This window comes from Ranitomeya variabilis, chromosome 5 (genome assembly GCF_051348905.1).
Source record: "Ranitomeya variabilis isolate aRanVar5 chromosome 5, aRanVar5.hap1, whole genome shotgun sequence".
Taxonomy (NCBI): domain Eukaryota; kingdom Metazoa; phylum Chordata; class Amphibia; order Anura; family Dendrobatidae; genus Ranitomeya; species Ranitomeya variabilis.
In genome coordinates, this window is record NC_135236.1 from 177,571,549 (window position 1) to 177,590,882 (window position 19,334).

At 42.4% G+C, this 19,334-nt stretch overlaps 1 protein-coding gene across 1 annotated transcript in view; it reads left to right on the top strand.

Moving 5' to 3' along the window:
- SERINC4 (serine incorporator 4) overlaps positions 1-14,728 on the top strand; it is an 84,477-nt gene extending 69,749 nt beyond the window's left edge. Inside the window, exons 10-11 of the mRNA XM_077263569.1 lie at positions 665-710; positions 11,824-14,728. Coding sequence (XP_077119684.1) covers positions 665-710; positions 11,824-11,999 — 222 coding nt within the window. The 3' untranslated portion in view covers positions 12,000-14,728. The remainder of the gene's footprint in view (positions 1-664; positions 711-11,823) is intronic.
- The last annotated feature ends 4,606 nt before the right edge of the window (positions 14,729-19,334 follow it).

The window sequence follows — 19,334 nt, forward strand, 5'->3', positions numbered from 1 at the left end:
TTTTACTTTTACGCTGGTAACCAGGGTAAACATCGGGTTACTAAGCGCGGCCCTGCGCTTAGTAACCCGATGTTTACCCTGGTTACCAGTGTAAAACATCGCTGGTATCGTTGCTTTTGGTGTCAAACACAACGATACACGGCGATCGGACGACCAAATAAAGTTCTGGACTTTATTCAGCGACCAGCGACATCACAGCAGGATCCTGATCGCTGCTGCGTGTCAAACTAAACGATATCGCTAGCGAGGACGCTGCAACGTCACGGATCGCTAGCGATATCGTTTAGTGTGACGGTACCTTTAGTTCAACGTCGAAACGCGTAGACAGTAAACCACTTAGTCAAATTTACTACTGTCCCTTGGTTTCTTACATCCAACATAGACAATGCGAACTATTGCCTCTATTCTCTTACCAAATGTTTAACACAATGGGATTTCCCAGTCTGAGGGTCCTGCTCCAGCAGCTGATCTACCTTGTTTGATTGGTTGTGGGTTTAACAACCCCAAGAGGTGAGCAATTCCCTTATTCTCACCTAGATTAAATAAGACCCTATTTCACGTTTTGCCTCCCTTTCCTTTAGTTACCTGCACTGTGATACACAGATTGTAATGTGAAAGACTAGATTATCTATAGCTTGCCTTCATTTTTCCATCTTATTTGTAGAAAGCGTCCTGCTGCTTCTGCTGTCCTGAAGAAGATATGGAAGGAGGTGATCACATTTTTCTTCTTCTTTTATGTGTACTTATATCCAAACAATTACCACATACAATTTATGATGTAAAGGGCTGCCGTTTATCAATTATATAACAGCTCATCACCATGGCACTTACGGTTTTTGCAGGTCATTTTCTAATAGGGATATTCCTAATGTTTTTTCACCTGAAATCAGCAGCTGCCCCTATAGGCTACTTCCGCTTTAGAGATGGAGAAGGGAAGGGTCCAAGTTTATTGTATTCTTTACATTTGTCACACAGTGACTAACACTAACACTCTAGTAAACTAACAGTCTCCTATATTGTGCCGATTGCTGGTTATGATTTACTATTTGGTTAATTGTTCAAGTTTCATAAATATATATATACTAGCTGGTGGCCCGATTCTAACGCATTGGGTATTCTAGAATATGTATGTATGTATATAGCAGCCACATAGTATATAGCACAGGCCACGTAGTATATAGGAGCCATGTAGTATATAGCAAATACTACGTGGCCTGTGCTATATACTATGTGGCTGCTATATACATACATACATATTGTAGAATAGCCGATGCGTTAATACAGGCCACGCAGTATATAACACAGGCCACACAGTATATAACAGTGGTCACGCAGTATATAACACAGCCCAAACAGTATATAACACAGCCCACATAATATATAACACAGCCCACACAGTATATAGCAGCCACAGGCACACAGGCGACGTAGTATATAGCACAGGCCACGCAGTATATAGCAGCCACAGGCACACAGGCGACGTAGTATATAGCACAGGCCACGCAGTATATAACCCAGGGCACGTAGTATATAGCACAGCCCACGCAGTATATCACGCAACCCACGCAGTATATAACACTGCCCATGTAGTATATAGCAGCCACGCAGTATATAACACAGCCCACGTAGTATTTAGCAGTGTGGGCACCATATCCCTGTTAAAAAAAATAATTAAAATAAAAAATAGTTATATACTCACCCGCCGGGATCCAGCGAAGATCTGGCTATGCACGCGCGGCTGCCGCCATCTTCCGTTCCCAGAGATGCATTGCGAAATTACCCAGAAGACTTAGCGGTCGCGAGACCGCTAAGTCTTCTGGGTAATTTCGCAATGCATCTCTGGGAACGGAAGATGGCGGCAGGCGTGAGCGCATCGTCGGACGACGGGAGGTGAGAGTAGCAGGTTTTTTGTTTTTTTATTATTTTTAACATTAGATCTTTTTACTATTGATGCTGCATAGGCAGCATCAATAGTAAAAAGTTGGGGACACACAGGGTTAATAGCAGCGGTAACGGAGTGCGTTACCCGTGGCATAACGCGGTCCATTACAGCTGACATTAACCCTGTGTGATCGGTGACTGGAGGGGAGTATGCGGGCGCTGGGCACTGACTGGACGGGAGTAGGGAGGGACTAATCGGACTGTGCCGCTGATTGGTCGCGGCAGCCATGACAGGCAGCTGGCGAGACCAATCAGCGGCGCAGGATTTCCGTGATGGAAGTTGCCGACAGAAAGACGGAAGTACCCCTTAGACAATTATATATATAGATTATTTTGCTAATAAACCTAATTTGCAATGGGGAAAGTGTGGGAACAATTTTCACTGTATGTTTTCTTTATACAGACATAGTAAAAATTGTTCCCCCACTTTGTATTAGCAAAATTTACAAACTTTCTGCTGTTTGCAGTAAACCAAACAAGCAAAAGCATTACTGCACTCAGTTAAATTCACATTTTGTGTGGAATTTGTAGTAAATACTTGTTATACTAGTTGTGTGGAGTGGTGTTGTTTTTGTTTCATTGGTTTATTGCATACAGCAGAACTATCTGTTCATGCAATGGTCCTCCTTGTTTTCATTGGAATGTGCATTGAATATGGCAAAACTAGGGACTGTTCCGTCAACAAAGTACAAGAAAGCTCAGACACAGTGTATTGGTTGTACAGAAAAAATTAAATGTTCTTTCTTTGTTGCCTCTCACTTCCACATTGGAGGTGAGCAGTATCCTACATGTCTGCTGAGAAAGCTGCACGTTCTGCAAGTATCCGGTGCGTGTTCTGTTCATTAGAATAGGACATGTGCAGGAAAACTGCTGATTGTGCACTCGTCTTGGTAGGTTTGTGTAACTGCAACATTATTAACACTGCTCTTCTCCAGTGCAGATGAGTGGTGCCAGCATTCCCCTTTTAAAGAGCTCATACTCATCACCGTAAAACAAAGATCCAATATCGGTCCAGAAAAGTGGAACGAGTGTCATGCAAGTGTCATGCGATTTTCTTGCGAGTACAATGCGATTTTTGTCACCTAGCATCTGAATGGCATCTGATTTACATTTACAAAATAGATATATAGTTGTCAGTGACATATATAATTTCTACAGTGCTTGTGTAGCTTACTGTACATGTATTTTATTACTGAATAAATTATTTCTGAAAAAAATGGCGTGGGATCCCTTAAAATTTTATTAACCAGTAGAGAGAAAACGGACAACTGGGGGCAGATATTTATAGCCAGAGAAGGGGGTAATACCCTTGGAGCTTTCAAGGCTATTAATATTAGCTCACAGCTTTATACGTAGCCTTTACTGGTTATTAAAATGGGGGACCCCAAAAAAAATGAAGTAGAGTCCCCCTATAATTAATAACCAGCAAAGGCTAGGCAGACAGCTGTGGGCTGATATTAATAGCCCTGTCCCAGACTAAACACATCAGCTCTCAGATGCCGAGAAATGGCAAATCCATAAGATTTGCCAAATCTGGCACTTAGCCTCACTCTTCCCACTTGTCCTGGTGTGGTGGCAAGTAGGATGATAGTATTGAGGTTGATGTCACCTTTTTATTGTCAGGTGACATCAGGCCAGAGATTAGTAATGGAGAGGCGTCTATAAGACACCCCCATTTCAAACCTCATAGTCAAATTGTGAGGAAAATAACACCCAGAATAAAGTCCTTTATTGTATCAAATAACACAGACTCCATTATTGACTATAAATGACCATATTTGTCACTTTGTAAGACGCACTTTTTTTCCCCAAAACTTGGGAGGAAAATGGGGGTGCGTCTTAGAAAGCGAACATGCCTTACCAGGGGGGTGTCCGGGTGCCCGGCGGTTGCTGGCCATTGCTGCGGGTGTCTCCGGTGCGCTGAAATCTCATCTCTCGAGATCTTGATTCTGAGATCACCATCAGCGCATGCGCCACCCCGGGCTGCGGCCATATTCCCGGAGACCAGCGCATGTGGAACCCTGGAAGTGCCGGGGCTCTGGCCTGTTGCAAAATGTCGGCAGAGCCCCGGGCATCACCGGACACCCACGCAGCACCGTTGGGCACCGGAGACTCCCGCAGCAACAGCCAGCAACCGCGGGAACCCGGAGACACCCGGCAGCAGGACAAGCACCCCGCAGCAGCACAAGATCCCCGGTAAGCAATAAGAGGCAAGGATTATAAGAAGCACCACCAATTTATTAAAAAATATTTTTTTCTTATTTTTCTCCTCAAAATTTGGGGTGCGTCTTATAATCCGGAGCATCTTATAATCCGAAAAATACGGTAACCAAAAATAGTTATACTCGCCTTACACCCAATCCACTGAAGCCAATGTCCCCTGTAAAAGAATTAAAATAATAAACAACGAAATTCCTCACCTGTCCGACCAGAAGATAATAATCCAATTTCTCACGGTGACGTCAGTGAGGTCAAATTAGTTAATTGGATATCAACTCAGCTCATCTTTAGCACATCACCATGACGCACTGAGCTGAGCAAGTATGCAGAGTTCAGTGTCTCCGCTGGATGGCAAGCTGTATTGTCGCATCATGCAACAGTGCAGCCTTCCATCTAGATGTTGCAAAGTTAGACGCGTCACAGGACAATTGGATTATTATCTTCTCTTCGGACAGGTGAGAAATACTGGAGGGAATTACTCAAAAAAATCGCAGAAACAACAATGATAATTTGAGGCCAACTCTTGTGTTTTACTTAACAAGGGCCTTTTGACTATGTTTCAAGTCAAATATGCTCAGCTATTACTTTGATGGTTTTGTGGGATATTGTGCCAGCAATAGGTATAACGTAGATCATGCTGCATGAAGAATGGATCATCATTAATTCTTCTCAAGCAGGGCAGAAGAACCATGAGGATGTGGCCACTGGAGGTGGACAGACAGTTATACATGACGAGCATGAGAGAGTCCTCTACAGCTACTCCTTCTTCCACTTTGTATTTGTGCTCGCCTCTCTCTATGTGATGATGACGCTAACCAACTGGTTCAGGTGCGCATTCCGAACATTCCCAGGTGCTTAGTCTCCTTGCTGGGCTGCATGAAGGGCCTGCTGAGAAATAACTCACCGTGATTTACAATATGCTTAGATCCAAGCCAGGAGAGCCCTTATATGTCATTTGCGCCACTTATTGACATTCTCTTCTTACATGTTGGTTGAGCAATAGCAGCAACTTGTCTCATAATAATGTCTCTTAATGCCCAGTGTTCCTTTGTTGGTTCTGATTTGGAAACCATTCAGGAATGTAAGTGGTGTAATACCATGTACCACTATAGCCGGTCTTTGTTCTTTTATCTAGAATTGCATTACAATCTCTAAAGTAAAGACTAAAGGGAATTCCAGGTTGTTTGTCACATCAGGTCAGAACATTTGGCATGAAAAATGTTCTTCCTTTTACAAAAATAGTATAAATGTATCTGTTACAGGAGGTGTGTGATAATTATCGTGTCTGTAATTACCATGAAACATCCCATAATAACATAATCTTTGGATCAAGTCTGTTTCGAATCTGCAGAGACTTGACAAGAATTGCACAACAGTGTATATTAGGTACACCTTGTAAAGCTCAGATGACAATTCTAAAGACTGTCAAAGAGCCATGCCAATCAGGGTCCACCCATCTCCCACATATGTGCAATAACATGGCAGTCTGTATCCGATTAAGCTACAGAAATTACCCTAAAAAAAGTAATTGGTACAGTTGTGCTCAAAAGTTTACATACTCTGGCAGAATGTTTGCTTTCTTGGCCTTTTTTCAGAGAATATGAATGATAACACCAAACCTTTTCCTTCACTCATGATTAGTGGTTGGGTGAAGCCATTTATTGTCAAACTACTGTGTTTTCTTTTTTTAAATCATAATGAGAACCCAAAGCATCCAAATGACCCCGATCAAAAGTTCACATACCCTGGTGATTTTGCCCTGATAACATGCACAGAAGTTGAGGGTTGGGTTTGAATGGCTACTAAAGGTAACATCCTCACCTGTGACCTGTTTGCTTGTAATCAGTGTGTGTGTATAAAAGCTGAGTGAGTATTTGGGATCCAGACAGATTCTTGCATCTTTCGTCCATCCACTGACATATCTGGATTGTGACTCATGGGAAAAGCAAAAGAATTGTCAACGGATCTATGGGAAAAGGTAGTTGAACTGTATAAAACAGGAAAGGGATACAAAAAGATATCCAAGGAATTGATAATGCCACGCGGCAGCATTCAAACTGTGATTAACAAATGGAAAATAAGGGGCTCTGTAAAAACAAAACCACTGTCAGGTAGACCAACAAAAATGTCGTCAACAACTGCCAGGAAAATTGTTCGGGATGCAAAGAAAAACCCACAAATAACAACAGCTGAAATACAGGACTCTCTGAAAACAAGCGATGTGGCTGTTTCAAGATGCACAATAAGTAGGCACTTGAAGAAAAATAGGCTGCATGGTCGAGTCGAAAGAAAAAAGCCATTAATGTGCAAATGCCACAAAGTATCTCACCTACAATACGCAAAACAGCAGAGAGACAAGCCTCAAAACTTCTGGAACAAGGAAATTTGGAGTGATGAGACTAAAATTGAACTTTTTCTCCACAGCCATAAACGTTACATTTGGAGAGAGGTTAACAAGGCCTATGATGAAAGGAACACCATTCTGACTGTAAAGGTGGATCGCTGATGTTTTGAGGATGTGTGAGCTACAAAGGCAAAGGAAACTTGGTCAAAGTTTAAGAAAAGATGAATGCTGCATGTTATCAGCAAATACTGGAGACAAATTTGCATTCATCAGCCAGGAAGCTGCGCATGGGACGTTCTTGGACGTTTTAACATAACAACGATCCAAAACACAAGGCCAAGTCGACCTGTCATTGGCTACAGCAGAACAAAGTGAAGGTTTTGGATTGCCCTTCTCAGTCTCCTGACCTCAATATCATTGAGCCACTCTGCGGAGATCTCAAGCGCGCAGTTCATGCTAGACAGCCCAGGAATTTACAGGAACTGGAGGCTTTTTGCCAAGAAGAGTGGGCAGCTTTACCATCTGAGAAAATAAAGAAGCTCATCCACAACTACCACAAAAAACTTCAAGCTGTCATTGATGTTAGAGGGGGCAATACACGGTATTAAGAAATGGGGTATGTGAACTTTTTATCAGGGTCATTTGGATGTTTTGGGTTGTCATTATGATTTAAAAAGAGAAAACACAGTAGTTTGACAATAAATGGCTTCACCCAATCACAAACCATGAGTGGAGAAAAATTTTTAGTGTTCTCATTCATATTCTCTGAAAAAAAGGCCTAGAAAGCAAAAATTCTGCCAGGGTATGTAAACTTTTGAGCACAACTGTATACACTGCACAGTACTACTTTTCCTGTCTTGTATATATACACTGTACTGTACCACCTCTCCTGTCCTGTATATATACACTGCACAGTACCACTTCTCCTGTCCTGTATATATACACTGCACAGTACCAATTCTCATGTACTATATATGCACTGCACAGTACCAATTCTCATGTACTATATATGCACTGCACAGTACCATGCCTCCTGTATATATACACTGCACAGTATCACTCGTCCTGTATATATACACTGCACAGTATCACTCGTCCTGTATATATACACTGCACAGTACCATTTCTCCTCCTGTCTTGTATATATACACTGCACAGTACCACTTCCCCTGTCCTGTATATAAACACTGCGCAGTACCACTTCTTCTGTCCTGTATATATACACTGCACAGTACCATTCCTCCTGTCCTGTATATATACACTGTACAGTATTGCACGTCCTGTATATATACACTGTACAGTATTGCACGTCCTGTATATATACACTGCACAGTACCACTCCTCCTGTCCTGTATATATACACTGTACAGTACCACTTGTCCTGTATATATACACTGCACAGTACCGCTTGTCCTGTATATATACACTGCACAGTACCACTTCTCCTCCTGTCTTGTATACTGTATATACACTGCACAGTACCACTTCTCCTGTCCTGTATATATACACTGCACAGTACCACTCCTCCTACCCTGTATATATACACTGCACAGTACCACTTCTCCTGTCCTGTATATATACACTGCACAGTATCATTCCTCCTGTCCTGTATATATACACTGCACAGTATCACTCGTCCTGTCTATATACACTGTACAGTGCCACTTCTCCTGTCCTATATATACACTGCACAGTACCACCTCTCCTGTCCTGTATATATACACTGCACAGTACTTCTCCTGTCCTGTATATATACACTGCACAGTACCACTCCTCCTGTCTTGTATATATACACTGCACGGTACCACTTCTCCTGTCCTGTATACATGCACTGCACAGTACTACTTCTCCTGTCCTGTATATATATATATATATATATATATATATATATATATATATACACATACACACACACTGCACAGTATCACTCTTCCTGTATATATACACTGCACAGTACCATTTCTCCTCCTGTCTTGTATATATACACCCTCACAGTACCACTTCTCCTGTCCTGTATACATGCACTGCACAGTACCACTTCTCCTGTCCTGTATACATACACTGCACAGTACCACTCCTCCTGTCCTGTATACATGCACTGCACAGTACCACTCCTCCTGTCCTGTATATATACACTGCACAGTACCGCTCCTCCGGTCCTGTATATATACACTGCACAGTACCACTTCTCCTGTCTTGTATATACACACTGCACAGTACCTCTCCCCTGTATATACACACTGCACAGTGCCACTTCTCCTGTCCTGTATATATACACTGCACAGTACCACTTCTCCTGTCCTGTCTATATACACTGCACAGTACCACTTCTCCTGTCCTGTATATATACACTGCATAGTACCACTCCTCCTGTATACACTCACCGGCCACTTTATTAGGTACACCATGCTAGTAACGGGTTGGACCCCCTTTTGCCTTCAGAACTGCCTCAATTCTTCGTGGCATAGATTCAACAAGGTGCTGGAAGCATTCCTCAGAGATTTTGGTCCATATTGACATGATGGCATCACACAGTTGCCGCAGATTTGTCGGCTGCACATCCCAAAGATGCTCCATACAAGGCAGGATGGATCCATTCTTTCATGTTGTTTACGCCAAATTCTGACCCTACCATCCGAATGTCGCAGCAGAAATCGAGACTCATCAGACCAAGCAACGTTTTTCCAATCTTCTACTGTCCAATTTCGATGAGCTTGTACAAATTGTAGCCTCAGTTTCCTGTTCTTAGCTGAAAGGAGTGGTACCCGGTGTGGTCTTCTGCTGCTGTAGCCCATCTGCCTCAAAGTTCGACGCACTGTGCGTTCAGAGATGCTCTTAGGCCTACCTTGGTTGTAACGGGTGGCGATTTGAGTCACTGTTGCCTTTCTATCAGCTCGAACCAATCTGCCCATTCTCCTCTGACCTCTGGCATCAACAAGGCATTTCCGCCCGCAGAACTACCGCTCACTGGATTTTTTTTCTTTTTCGGACCATTCTCTGTAAACCCTAGAGATGGTTGTGCGTGAAAATCCCAGTAGATCAGCAGTTTCTGAAATACTCAGACCAGCCCTTCTGGCACCAACAACCATGCCACGTTCAAAGGCACTCAAATCACCTTTCTTCCCCATACTGATGCTCGGTTTGAACTGCAGGAGATTGTCTTGACCATGTCTACATGCCTAAATGCACTGAGTTGCCGCCATGTGATTGGCTGATTAGAAATTAAGTGTTAACAAGAAGTTGGACAGGTGTACCTAATAAAGTGGCCAGTGAGTGTATATACACTGCACAGCAGGGCCAGACTGGCCATCTGGCAATTCTGGCAAATGCCAGAAGGGCCTGTCTGGTCATGGGCCACCTTGTGTGCTATGTTGTTAACAGAATAGGTGTTCTCAAGATACCCATACTGTTAAGAGTTGTGATGGAGCACAAAGTTGCTGACTCCGTCACCTAACCCTAACCCCAGCAGGCCACTGGTATCATTAGAAATATTGGTCTTGTAGAAAATCTTCCTTTCCTCCATCCAGGATAATATTAGTAATATATTTCATCTGGTTCATGGGGACAAGGACAACATGGGCCTATGTGATTTAAAATGCCAGGACTGAATTTCAGCCCCAGTCCGTACCTGCTGCACAGTATCACTCCTCCTGTCCTGTATATATACACTGCACGGTACCACTCCTCCTGTCCTGTATATATACACTGCACAGTACCACTCCTCCTGTCCTGTATATATACACTGCACGGTACCACTCCTCCTGTCCTGTATATATACACTGCACAGTACCACTTCTCCTGTCCTGTATATATACACTGCACAGTACCACTCCTCCTGTCCTGTATATATACACTGCACAGTACCACTCCTCCTGTCCTGTATATATACACTGCACAGTACCACTCCTCCTGTCCTGTATATACACACTGCACAGTACCACTACTCCTGTCCTGTATATATACATTGCACAGTACCACTTCTCCTGTCCTGTATATATACAATGCACAGTACTACTCCTCCTGTATACACTGCACAGTACCACTCGTGCTGTCCTGTATATATACACTGCACAGTACCACTCGTGCTGTCCTGTATATATACACTGCACAGTACCACTCCTCCTGTATATATACACTGCACAGTACCACTCTTGCTGTCCTGTATATATAAACTGCACAGTACCACTCCTTCTGTATATATACACTGCACAGTACCACTTCTCCTGTTCTGTATATATACAATGCCCAGTACCACTCCTCCTGTCCTGTATGTATACACTTGCACAGTACCACTCGTCCTGTCCTGTATATGTACTGTATACAGCACAGTACCACTTCTGCCCTGTTCTCGGACAGGCGACATTGGTCTTTGGGAGGGTTAATATTGGTTTATTATTTTCAGTATTCCGATGGGAAAATAAACAAAATATTGGAAAACCCATTGAAATGGATTATGCCAAGTAATCCCCTATCCCCAGAACTTTGCAGTCACTGGGGTCCGACAGTTGGGACCCCCATCATCACGAGAACTGGAGCTCTAAAGAGCACCATGTAAATGGTCTGTGGTCGATCATGCGCCATTTACACATGGCTGTTCAAATAACGCCTTTAAGAGGAGTGTTGAGGGGCACGACAAAGTATAGCAAAATCCACTGATCGGGTGTGGGGGAGTGTTATAGTATGTGGGCTGGTGTGGTTTGTGTGGCAGTGCGGCTTCTTTGTCCCAGTCCGGCCCTGTCCCCGTTTATACACAATAGACTGTGTTGAAGACAGGCCATCAATAGGGTGCAGATGGTTAACATCCACGTACATTGGTATAATTTGTTAGGTTTGCTAGAATACAGTAATATGTTACAAATTGTAGGTTAGTGTTTTTACTTTCCATCACGATACATACAGTTTGACTTGACCAACACACTCTGGCCTGTGTCCAGCTGTGTAATAAAGGCAGCATGTACCTATCGCACATCGTATCCTCCCCAGCATCGCATAGAAAAAATAGAACACATGGAGTTGGCTACATCCCAGTTTCATTATTTGTCTGAAGGGTGGAATGATTTTTTTACTATGTGTTGCTTGTTGTGATGTGAACTTTGCAGCAAGTATCAGCAAATCTATGCACTTTCTGAGCATAGAATTACATAGAGTGGCCAAAGGGCAAAACAAATGTTCAGAAGTGCTGTGGTTAGTATGTATATAAAGTCATACACAACATGGCTAATTGGCCACGTGAACACCTCATTGTGACTAATGTTTAAGTATCACTGTGACTAATGCTTGACAATTGTGTGTTCTCATGCAATGCTTTATGATTGCAGCTACGAGAACTCTTCCCTGGAGACTGTGTTCACGCATGGAAGTTGGGCTACATTTTGGATCAAGGTGGCATCCTGTTGGACATGTGTCTTACTTTATTTATGGATACTTCTGGCACCAACGTGCTTTTCTGGAAATGGACATAACCAAAAGAGTGGCCCACCACAACACATACTGAGACGAAGACAGATTCGTAGAGTCACAGTGTCTAAGTGAAATGTCCTAATCTCCTCCTGATCTATGGACATTGTGGTAGGATTTATAATAAGCATGTGAGATCAGTGGGTTAATAAAATGTGGAGACTAAAGGTACACTTCACACTAAACAACTTTACAACGAGAACGACAACGATCCGTGACGTTGCAGCGTCCTGGATAGCGATCTCGTTGTGTTTGACACGCAGCAGCGATCAGGATCCTGCTGTGATATCGCTGGTCAGAGCTAGAAGTCCAGAACTTTATTTGGTCGTCAGATCGGCGTGTTTGACAGCAAAAGCAACGATGCCAGCAATGTTAAACATGGAGCTAACGACCTGTGAGAACGATAAGTGCGTCACCGCTACGTCACAGAATCGCTCCTGCATCGTTCTGGAGCTGCTGTGTTTGACATCTCTACAGCGACCTAAACAGCGACGCTGCAGCGATCGGCTCGTTGTCTATATCGCTGCAGCGTCGCTGAGTGTGACGGTACCTTAACACCAGGAAATACCTGCCCAGGAATTGGATTGTTTCCATTTTCATTATATGGCATTGTAGCCATAGAAGCAATCTGGAGCCGATAATGAGAGCATGGTGACAATAACACAGACTTTCCAATGTAATGTCAGACTTTTTATTGGAAATTAGTACTCTAGGTTTATTTTTCAAACATTTTTGTGTTTGCTATATAGTATATGGATGAAAGTATTAGAACACCTACAGGAACTTTTAGGACATCTCATTATGAATCCATGGGCATGAATATGGAGTTGACCCTCTCTTTGCAGCTATATCAGCTGCCACACTTCTGGGAAGGCTTTATACAAGATTTTGGATGGTATTTATGAGACTTTTTCCCACTCACCAAGAGAAACATTTGTAAGGTCAGACAAAGATATGGGATGAGAAAGCAAGGATCTCAGTCTCCAAAGGCAAGTTCTTCCTCACCAAACTCACCCAACCATGCCTTTATGGACCTATGTACACTGCTGCACAGTCCCACTGGAACTGAACGATTTCTACAAAGTTGGAATCGTACTATTGTCCAAAATAGTATGTTCTCGTAATGTTGACACGTAATGTTCTCCTGAATTTCACCAAACTCAGACACATCCATCAGACTCCAGAAAAAGAAGCGCGATTTGTCACGCCACAGAACAAGTTTCCACTGCTGAAGGGTTCAGTGGCGGCATGCTTTACACCACTCCATCCAGAACTTGCCATTGCTCTTGGGACGGGAGTATAAGGCTTGATTGTTGACTATTTAAGAAGGAAGACATTTCACGAAAGGTGGCATATCACAGAACTACGCTTGAATTCAGTGATCTCTTTATAATTAGTCATTATTTCACAAATGTTTGTAAAGGCAGGCTGCATATGAAGGGGCTGGAGTTTAGACACTTGTGGCTTTGGGAATTAATGAAAAACCTGAATTCCGTGAAACAAGTATAGAGAAACGGTAGCTTCACAATTTGATTCCACCATGGAATTTGGACTACTTAGAGCCACAACTTGCTTTCACTAGTTCAGATCTACAGCTTAACTAACAGGGGAACAACATTACTGATCTCCACGTACATTGCAGCTTGTGTTAGCAGAAATAGCTATTCGTATGACAATACTTTTAGAATATATGGCTATGTGTCTTAAGTGTATTACATTAGGGGTCCCTCCAAAGTCCAATAGCTTAGGCATCACTGATGAAAATCTAATTGACCAACCCTTATGCCCAGAACCTTCAAAAAAATTACCCAAAACTCCTGAAGTGGCTAATACAGCTTATTTAGGTTTGTATTTGTAACTCTATAGTATGCGTGTTGTGAGTTTCAGTGAATGACTTTAGTAATTTCCAAAATATATATATATTTTTTTTGTCCCTACATGTTTTACAAAGAACATATCCTGAGATCAAGTAATGTAGAAGTGACGCCTACAAGCAACACAACAGGACTTGCGTACAAGCTGTGCAGTCTGCATACCTCTGCTCTCAGCTATACATAATGGGATTACTGCACCAAAGCTACCTGACATGTCCCATGAAAGCCCCAAGCTAAAATCCGGGGAGAGAATTACCTTGACTTGCAAGGTCAGGCAGGATCTGCACTGAAATATCGTTAGAGCAGTTGTCCTTTGTATAGTTGAGGAATCAGTGTCCATTATTTATAGCTGTCGTGACGGGACAGAATACAATGACTGTTTGCATGGTGTCATGACAACACTTATTCTGTTGTATACAGATATATTGGGAAAAAGGAAATTTCCTTTTGCTTGATTGTTTTGTTATGCAGAGAACCTCAGGCTTTATGATGCTATAATCCACACTCTTCTTTTATAACCGTGAATGGTCAGAGAGCATCAACTTCAAGGCATTTCTTAATTAGGGGTTACGTTAATCACAAAATAAATACCAGTAGCTTTCTTTTATTTATAAAGTAACAAACTCATGGTGCTAATGAGAAAAAAAAAAATTAGGACCACCCAGGATAATTCAGTTTTGTATGGGTTTATGTGCCAGGATTTTGCTTCAGAGGACTACGCTATAAAATAAAAAATGTATGTACAGAAATATGATAACTTTCATGAGTAGGTAAAGTTCTTATAGGAGTTGCAGAGGATTTGGAAATCATTGCTGCTTTCTCCCAAACCAGTGTCACACTGGTTCACAGGTTGTATGCAGGGTTTCACTCCAGCCCTATATTCACTTCAGTGGTGCTTGGCTTGGACACTTACAGTGGGTATGGAAAGTATTCATACCCCTTTAAATTTTTCACTCTTTGTTTCATTGCAGCCATATGACAAATTACAAAAAAAGTTCATTTTTTCCTCATTTAATGTACACTCTGCACCCTATCTTGACTGAAAAAAAAACAGAAATGTAGTAATTTTTTGCAAATTTATTAAAAAAGAAAAACTGAAATATCACATGGTCATAAGTATTCAGACCCTTTGCTCTGTTTTGAGTAGAAGCACCCTTTTGAGCTAGTACAGCCATGAATTTTTCACACCTGGATTTGGGGATCCTCTGCCATTCTTCTTTGCAGATCCTCTCCAGTTCTGTCAGGTTGGATGGTGAATGTTGGTGGACAGACATTTTCAGGTCTCTCCAGAGATGCTCAATTGGGCTTAGGTCAGGGCTCTGGCTGGGCCAGTCAAGAATGGTCACAGAGTTGTTCTGAAGCCACTCCTTTGTTATTTTAGCTGTGCTTAGGGTCATTGTCTAGTTCGAACCTTCGGACAAGTCTGAGGTCCAGAGCACTGTGGAAGAGGTTTTCATCCAGGATATCTCTGTACTTGGCCGCATTCATGTTTCCTTCAATGACAACCAGTCGTCCTGTCCCTGCAGCTGAAAAACACCCCCATAGCATGATGCTGCCACCATGTTTCACTGTTGGGATTGTATTGGGCAGGTGATGAGCAGTGCCTGGTTTTCTCCACACATGCCGCTTAGAATTACCACCAAAAAAGGTCTATCTTTGTCTCATCAAACCAGAGAATCCTATTTCTCATAGTCTGGGAGTCCTTCATATGTTTTTTAGCAAATTCTATGCGGGCTTTCATATGTTTTGCACTGAGGAGAGGCTTTTGTCAGGCCACTCTGCCATAATGGCCCGACTGGTGGAGGGCTGCAGTGATAGTTGACTTTGTGGAACTTTCTCCCATCTCCCTACTGCACCCCTGGAGCTCAGCCACCGTGATTTTGGGGTCCTTCTTTACCTCTCTCACCAAGGCTCTTCTCCCACGATTGCTCAGTTTGACTGGACGGCCAGGTCTAGGAAGACTTCTGTTCATTTAGGGATTGTGGAGGCCACTGTGCTCTTAGGAGCCTTGAGAACTGCAGAAATTCTGTTGTAACCTTGTCCAGATCTGTGTCTTGCCACAATTCTGTCTTTGAGCTCCTTGGCCAGTTCCTTTGACCTCATGATTCTTATTTGGTCTGACATGCACTGTGAGGTCTTACATAGAAAGGTGTGTGCCTCTCCAAATCAAGTCCTATCAGTTTAATTAAACACAGCTGGACTCCAATGAAGGAGCAGAACCATCTCAAGGAGGCTCACAAGGAAATGGACAGCATGTGACTTAAAAATGAGTGTCTGAGCAAAAGGTCTGAATACTTATGGCCATGTGATAGTTCAGTTTTTCTTTTTTATTACATTTGCAAACATTTATACATTTCTGTTTCTTTTCAGTCAAGATGGGGTGCAGAGTGTACATTAATGTGAAAAAAAATGAACTTTTTTGAATTTACCAAACGGCTGCAATGAAACATAGAGTGAAAAATTTAAAGGGGTCTGAATACTTTCCATACCCACTGTACACTTTTGTGGATCTATTTCTGAAGGAAAGCATCCATGTTTTGGTACAACCCCAACAGTTCATCTGTATCGAGCACCAATTTTCAGAATAATCAAAAGTAATAAATAATATGTTAAACACAAGAAGCGTGCAGCATCTTTTATTTCATATTGCATGCAACACAACGGTCTCAAAGCAAAAGTAAAGGTCAGCAGAGTGCTATACTATGTTTTATCGGATTTTATACTATGGAGCACTGCAGATCAGAGTTTCTTTTTCTCATTCCGATTTGGCATGAGAAAATAGTCACAGCATGCTGTGAGTTGCTTGGCAAATCGAACCACGCACACCCATACAGGTCTATGGGTGTGTGTAATACATTAGACAGCAATCAGATGTCATCCGAGTGCAGTCCAACGTGCCTGCACAAAAACAATGGAGATGATTTGGAAATTAAGTTCTCCATCTTCTCCACACCTGTGCTGCAATTCTCTCATATGAAAGAATCGGATCACAGTAAGATGACACTGGGCTCTAATGCAGACAGTGTCATTAGCCAATTCTCTTACATGAGAAAATGTACACTAATATGAGCATGCCCTAAAAAAAAAAAAGAGTCTGACACCAGGTGAAAAGGACACAGTTTTTGCTCTTACTCTATTCCTGCGGTTCCCTGAGTATTTGTGGGTTTTATATTGTTTTTTATTTGCTCATTTTATTTTATTTTTTTTAAATTAACCATATGTTTAGGCTATGTTCAAACTAGGCGTTTTTTCTGCATTTTTTTTTTTTTACCAAAACACATGTCAGGTTTGCAGCGTTTCTTTGCCAAAACCTGATTAAATAGAATGAGATTTAGTGGTTTTTTTGCACTAAAATTTATCAGCACACACAAGAAACGTAGAAATGTAGCATGACCAAAAGGTAAGAAAAAAAGCACAAAAGACGCAGCAAAAAACACAAGGAAAAAAAAAAAGCAAAACCTGAAAAACTGTCTAGTGTGAACATAGCTTTGCAGAAATACAGGCCCCAATTCATCAAAACTGGTATTTTGTTGTTGTTGTTGCCACCAATCTAGATGAACAATGTGCTGGAGTAAGATGTGCAAAATGAATTAAAAGGTGTGTACCTCTTAAAGGGACTGTCAGAATAGAATGACTGTTGAAACCAAGTACAAGCGTTCGGTAATTCACGCCGTGGCCAATCATTTATATACGCCTTCCCACCTGCTTGGTTTCCATTTATCTCCCCACTCTCTGGCCTTATGAAGCCAGAGCTGTCAATCAAAAAAGAGGTAGAGATTGAGGGAAAACAAACAGGTGGGAGGTGTGTATAAATGATTGGTCCCACCGTGAAGAAACGAGCGACGGGACATAGTTTCAATAGTCATCCTGTGCTGACAGAGTCCCAAAGTGCCCAAATTGCAGGCAACGTGAATCAGAGCCTGGCGTTTAGCTGCCGTGTACCACTGGAAGAAATGTATTCTAGTCAGACACTGGAGTAAAGTTCTGTCATAACTTATGCCACTTTTCTGCTGTAAAATTAAGATGAATTTTCTGTAACGAACTTGGACACACATTAATTTGTCAAACCTCCAACTGCTTTTCAAAGAACTGCCGAAACTGATATAAAAATGGCAAAGGTAGCACCTTTGTGTGCATCTACGGGTTGTGCTAAAATCGTGAGCCGTTATAAAACAGTTTTATGCCAGAATTCTGGCCAATAAACTGTTTTATGAACCTATTTTTTGTTTCTATTGTTCCCAATCTGAATTTTTTCTCCTTACCATTGCTGCACTGTTCAGAAGATTCTCTTGGGACGTGTCTTAAGACTGCTCCATATACCGTAATTACCTGTGAGCAACACCACCTTAGTAAAAACATAAAATCTGCATATTGGTCACAATATAAAATAAAACCCTATCATCCCCCGGGGAAAAACAGGAATATAATATTTTGACAGGTCCTCTGTTAAGGGGTTCTCAGCTAAATCTCTGCGGTCACTCTATGTGATCGCAGAATGCTAATAGTGTGCAATATGCACACAGTCAGGTTTTGGCTCTGTCTTCTCCTTCAGTGGTTGCCACATACCGACTCATTTTTTATCTTCTTCATCAGTAGAATATTGAGAGTAGCTGAAAAAAAATTCCTATTTGGCACGTCTCGGCAAATATGAAAATCGCACACTAGCGGCCAATTGATGGCAGACACATTGCACCCAGTCAGGATTTTGCAATCTGCAATGACATACAGTGACTGCAGAAATTTATGAAGAGTATGAAAAAAGCCTTTAAGCTGCATAGCTCCTTAATGCAGCTCAGAGTCCACGCATTTCACATGCCTTGCACGTGGGACTGTTAATTCGATGGTAGAAATTCCAACGGTCTCCTCCTACTTACTGGCATCTTGGCCAGAAGATTGACAGCAGAGGGCCCTGCAGGAGGAAGACGAAAAAAGTAGTGGGACTTAAAGGGGATGTCCATTACTAGGACAACCCTTTCTTAAACTAAATGTTCGGCCTCGATAAAATAATAAAGCCTATACTCACCTCCCGTGCCGGCGCAGTTCTCGTGGTGTCAGCACTCGCTCGCCCCAGGGCTGTGATGCATTGAAGAGGAAGTCATAGATCAGTTGCAGCCCAGACTTCCTCTTCATGTTCAGTTTGTCTGAAGGCGAAGACAGGGACCCCAGTGATGATTGGGCATCAGGCATCATGTGTTATTCCACCGCATCACAGCCCCTGAATAGCGAGTGCTGGCATCGCTGGAACGGCATCAGCATGGGAGGCGAGTATAGGCTTTAATATTTTACTGGGGCCAAACATTTAGTTTAAGAAAGGGTTGTCCTAGTAGGGGACAACCTCTTTAAAGAAAGGGGTAGAGCAAGTAGGTATGAAGGAGAATAGAAAGACCCCATGGCTTAGTGGACGGCATGACATAGAGGGGCTTGAAATAGAAGCAAAATATTAAATGGCATGGATGGGTCAGGGACTAGGGAAGATGTCGGATAGCCACACAGCATTA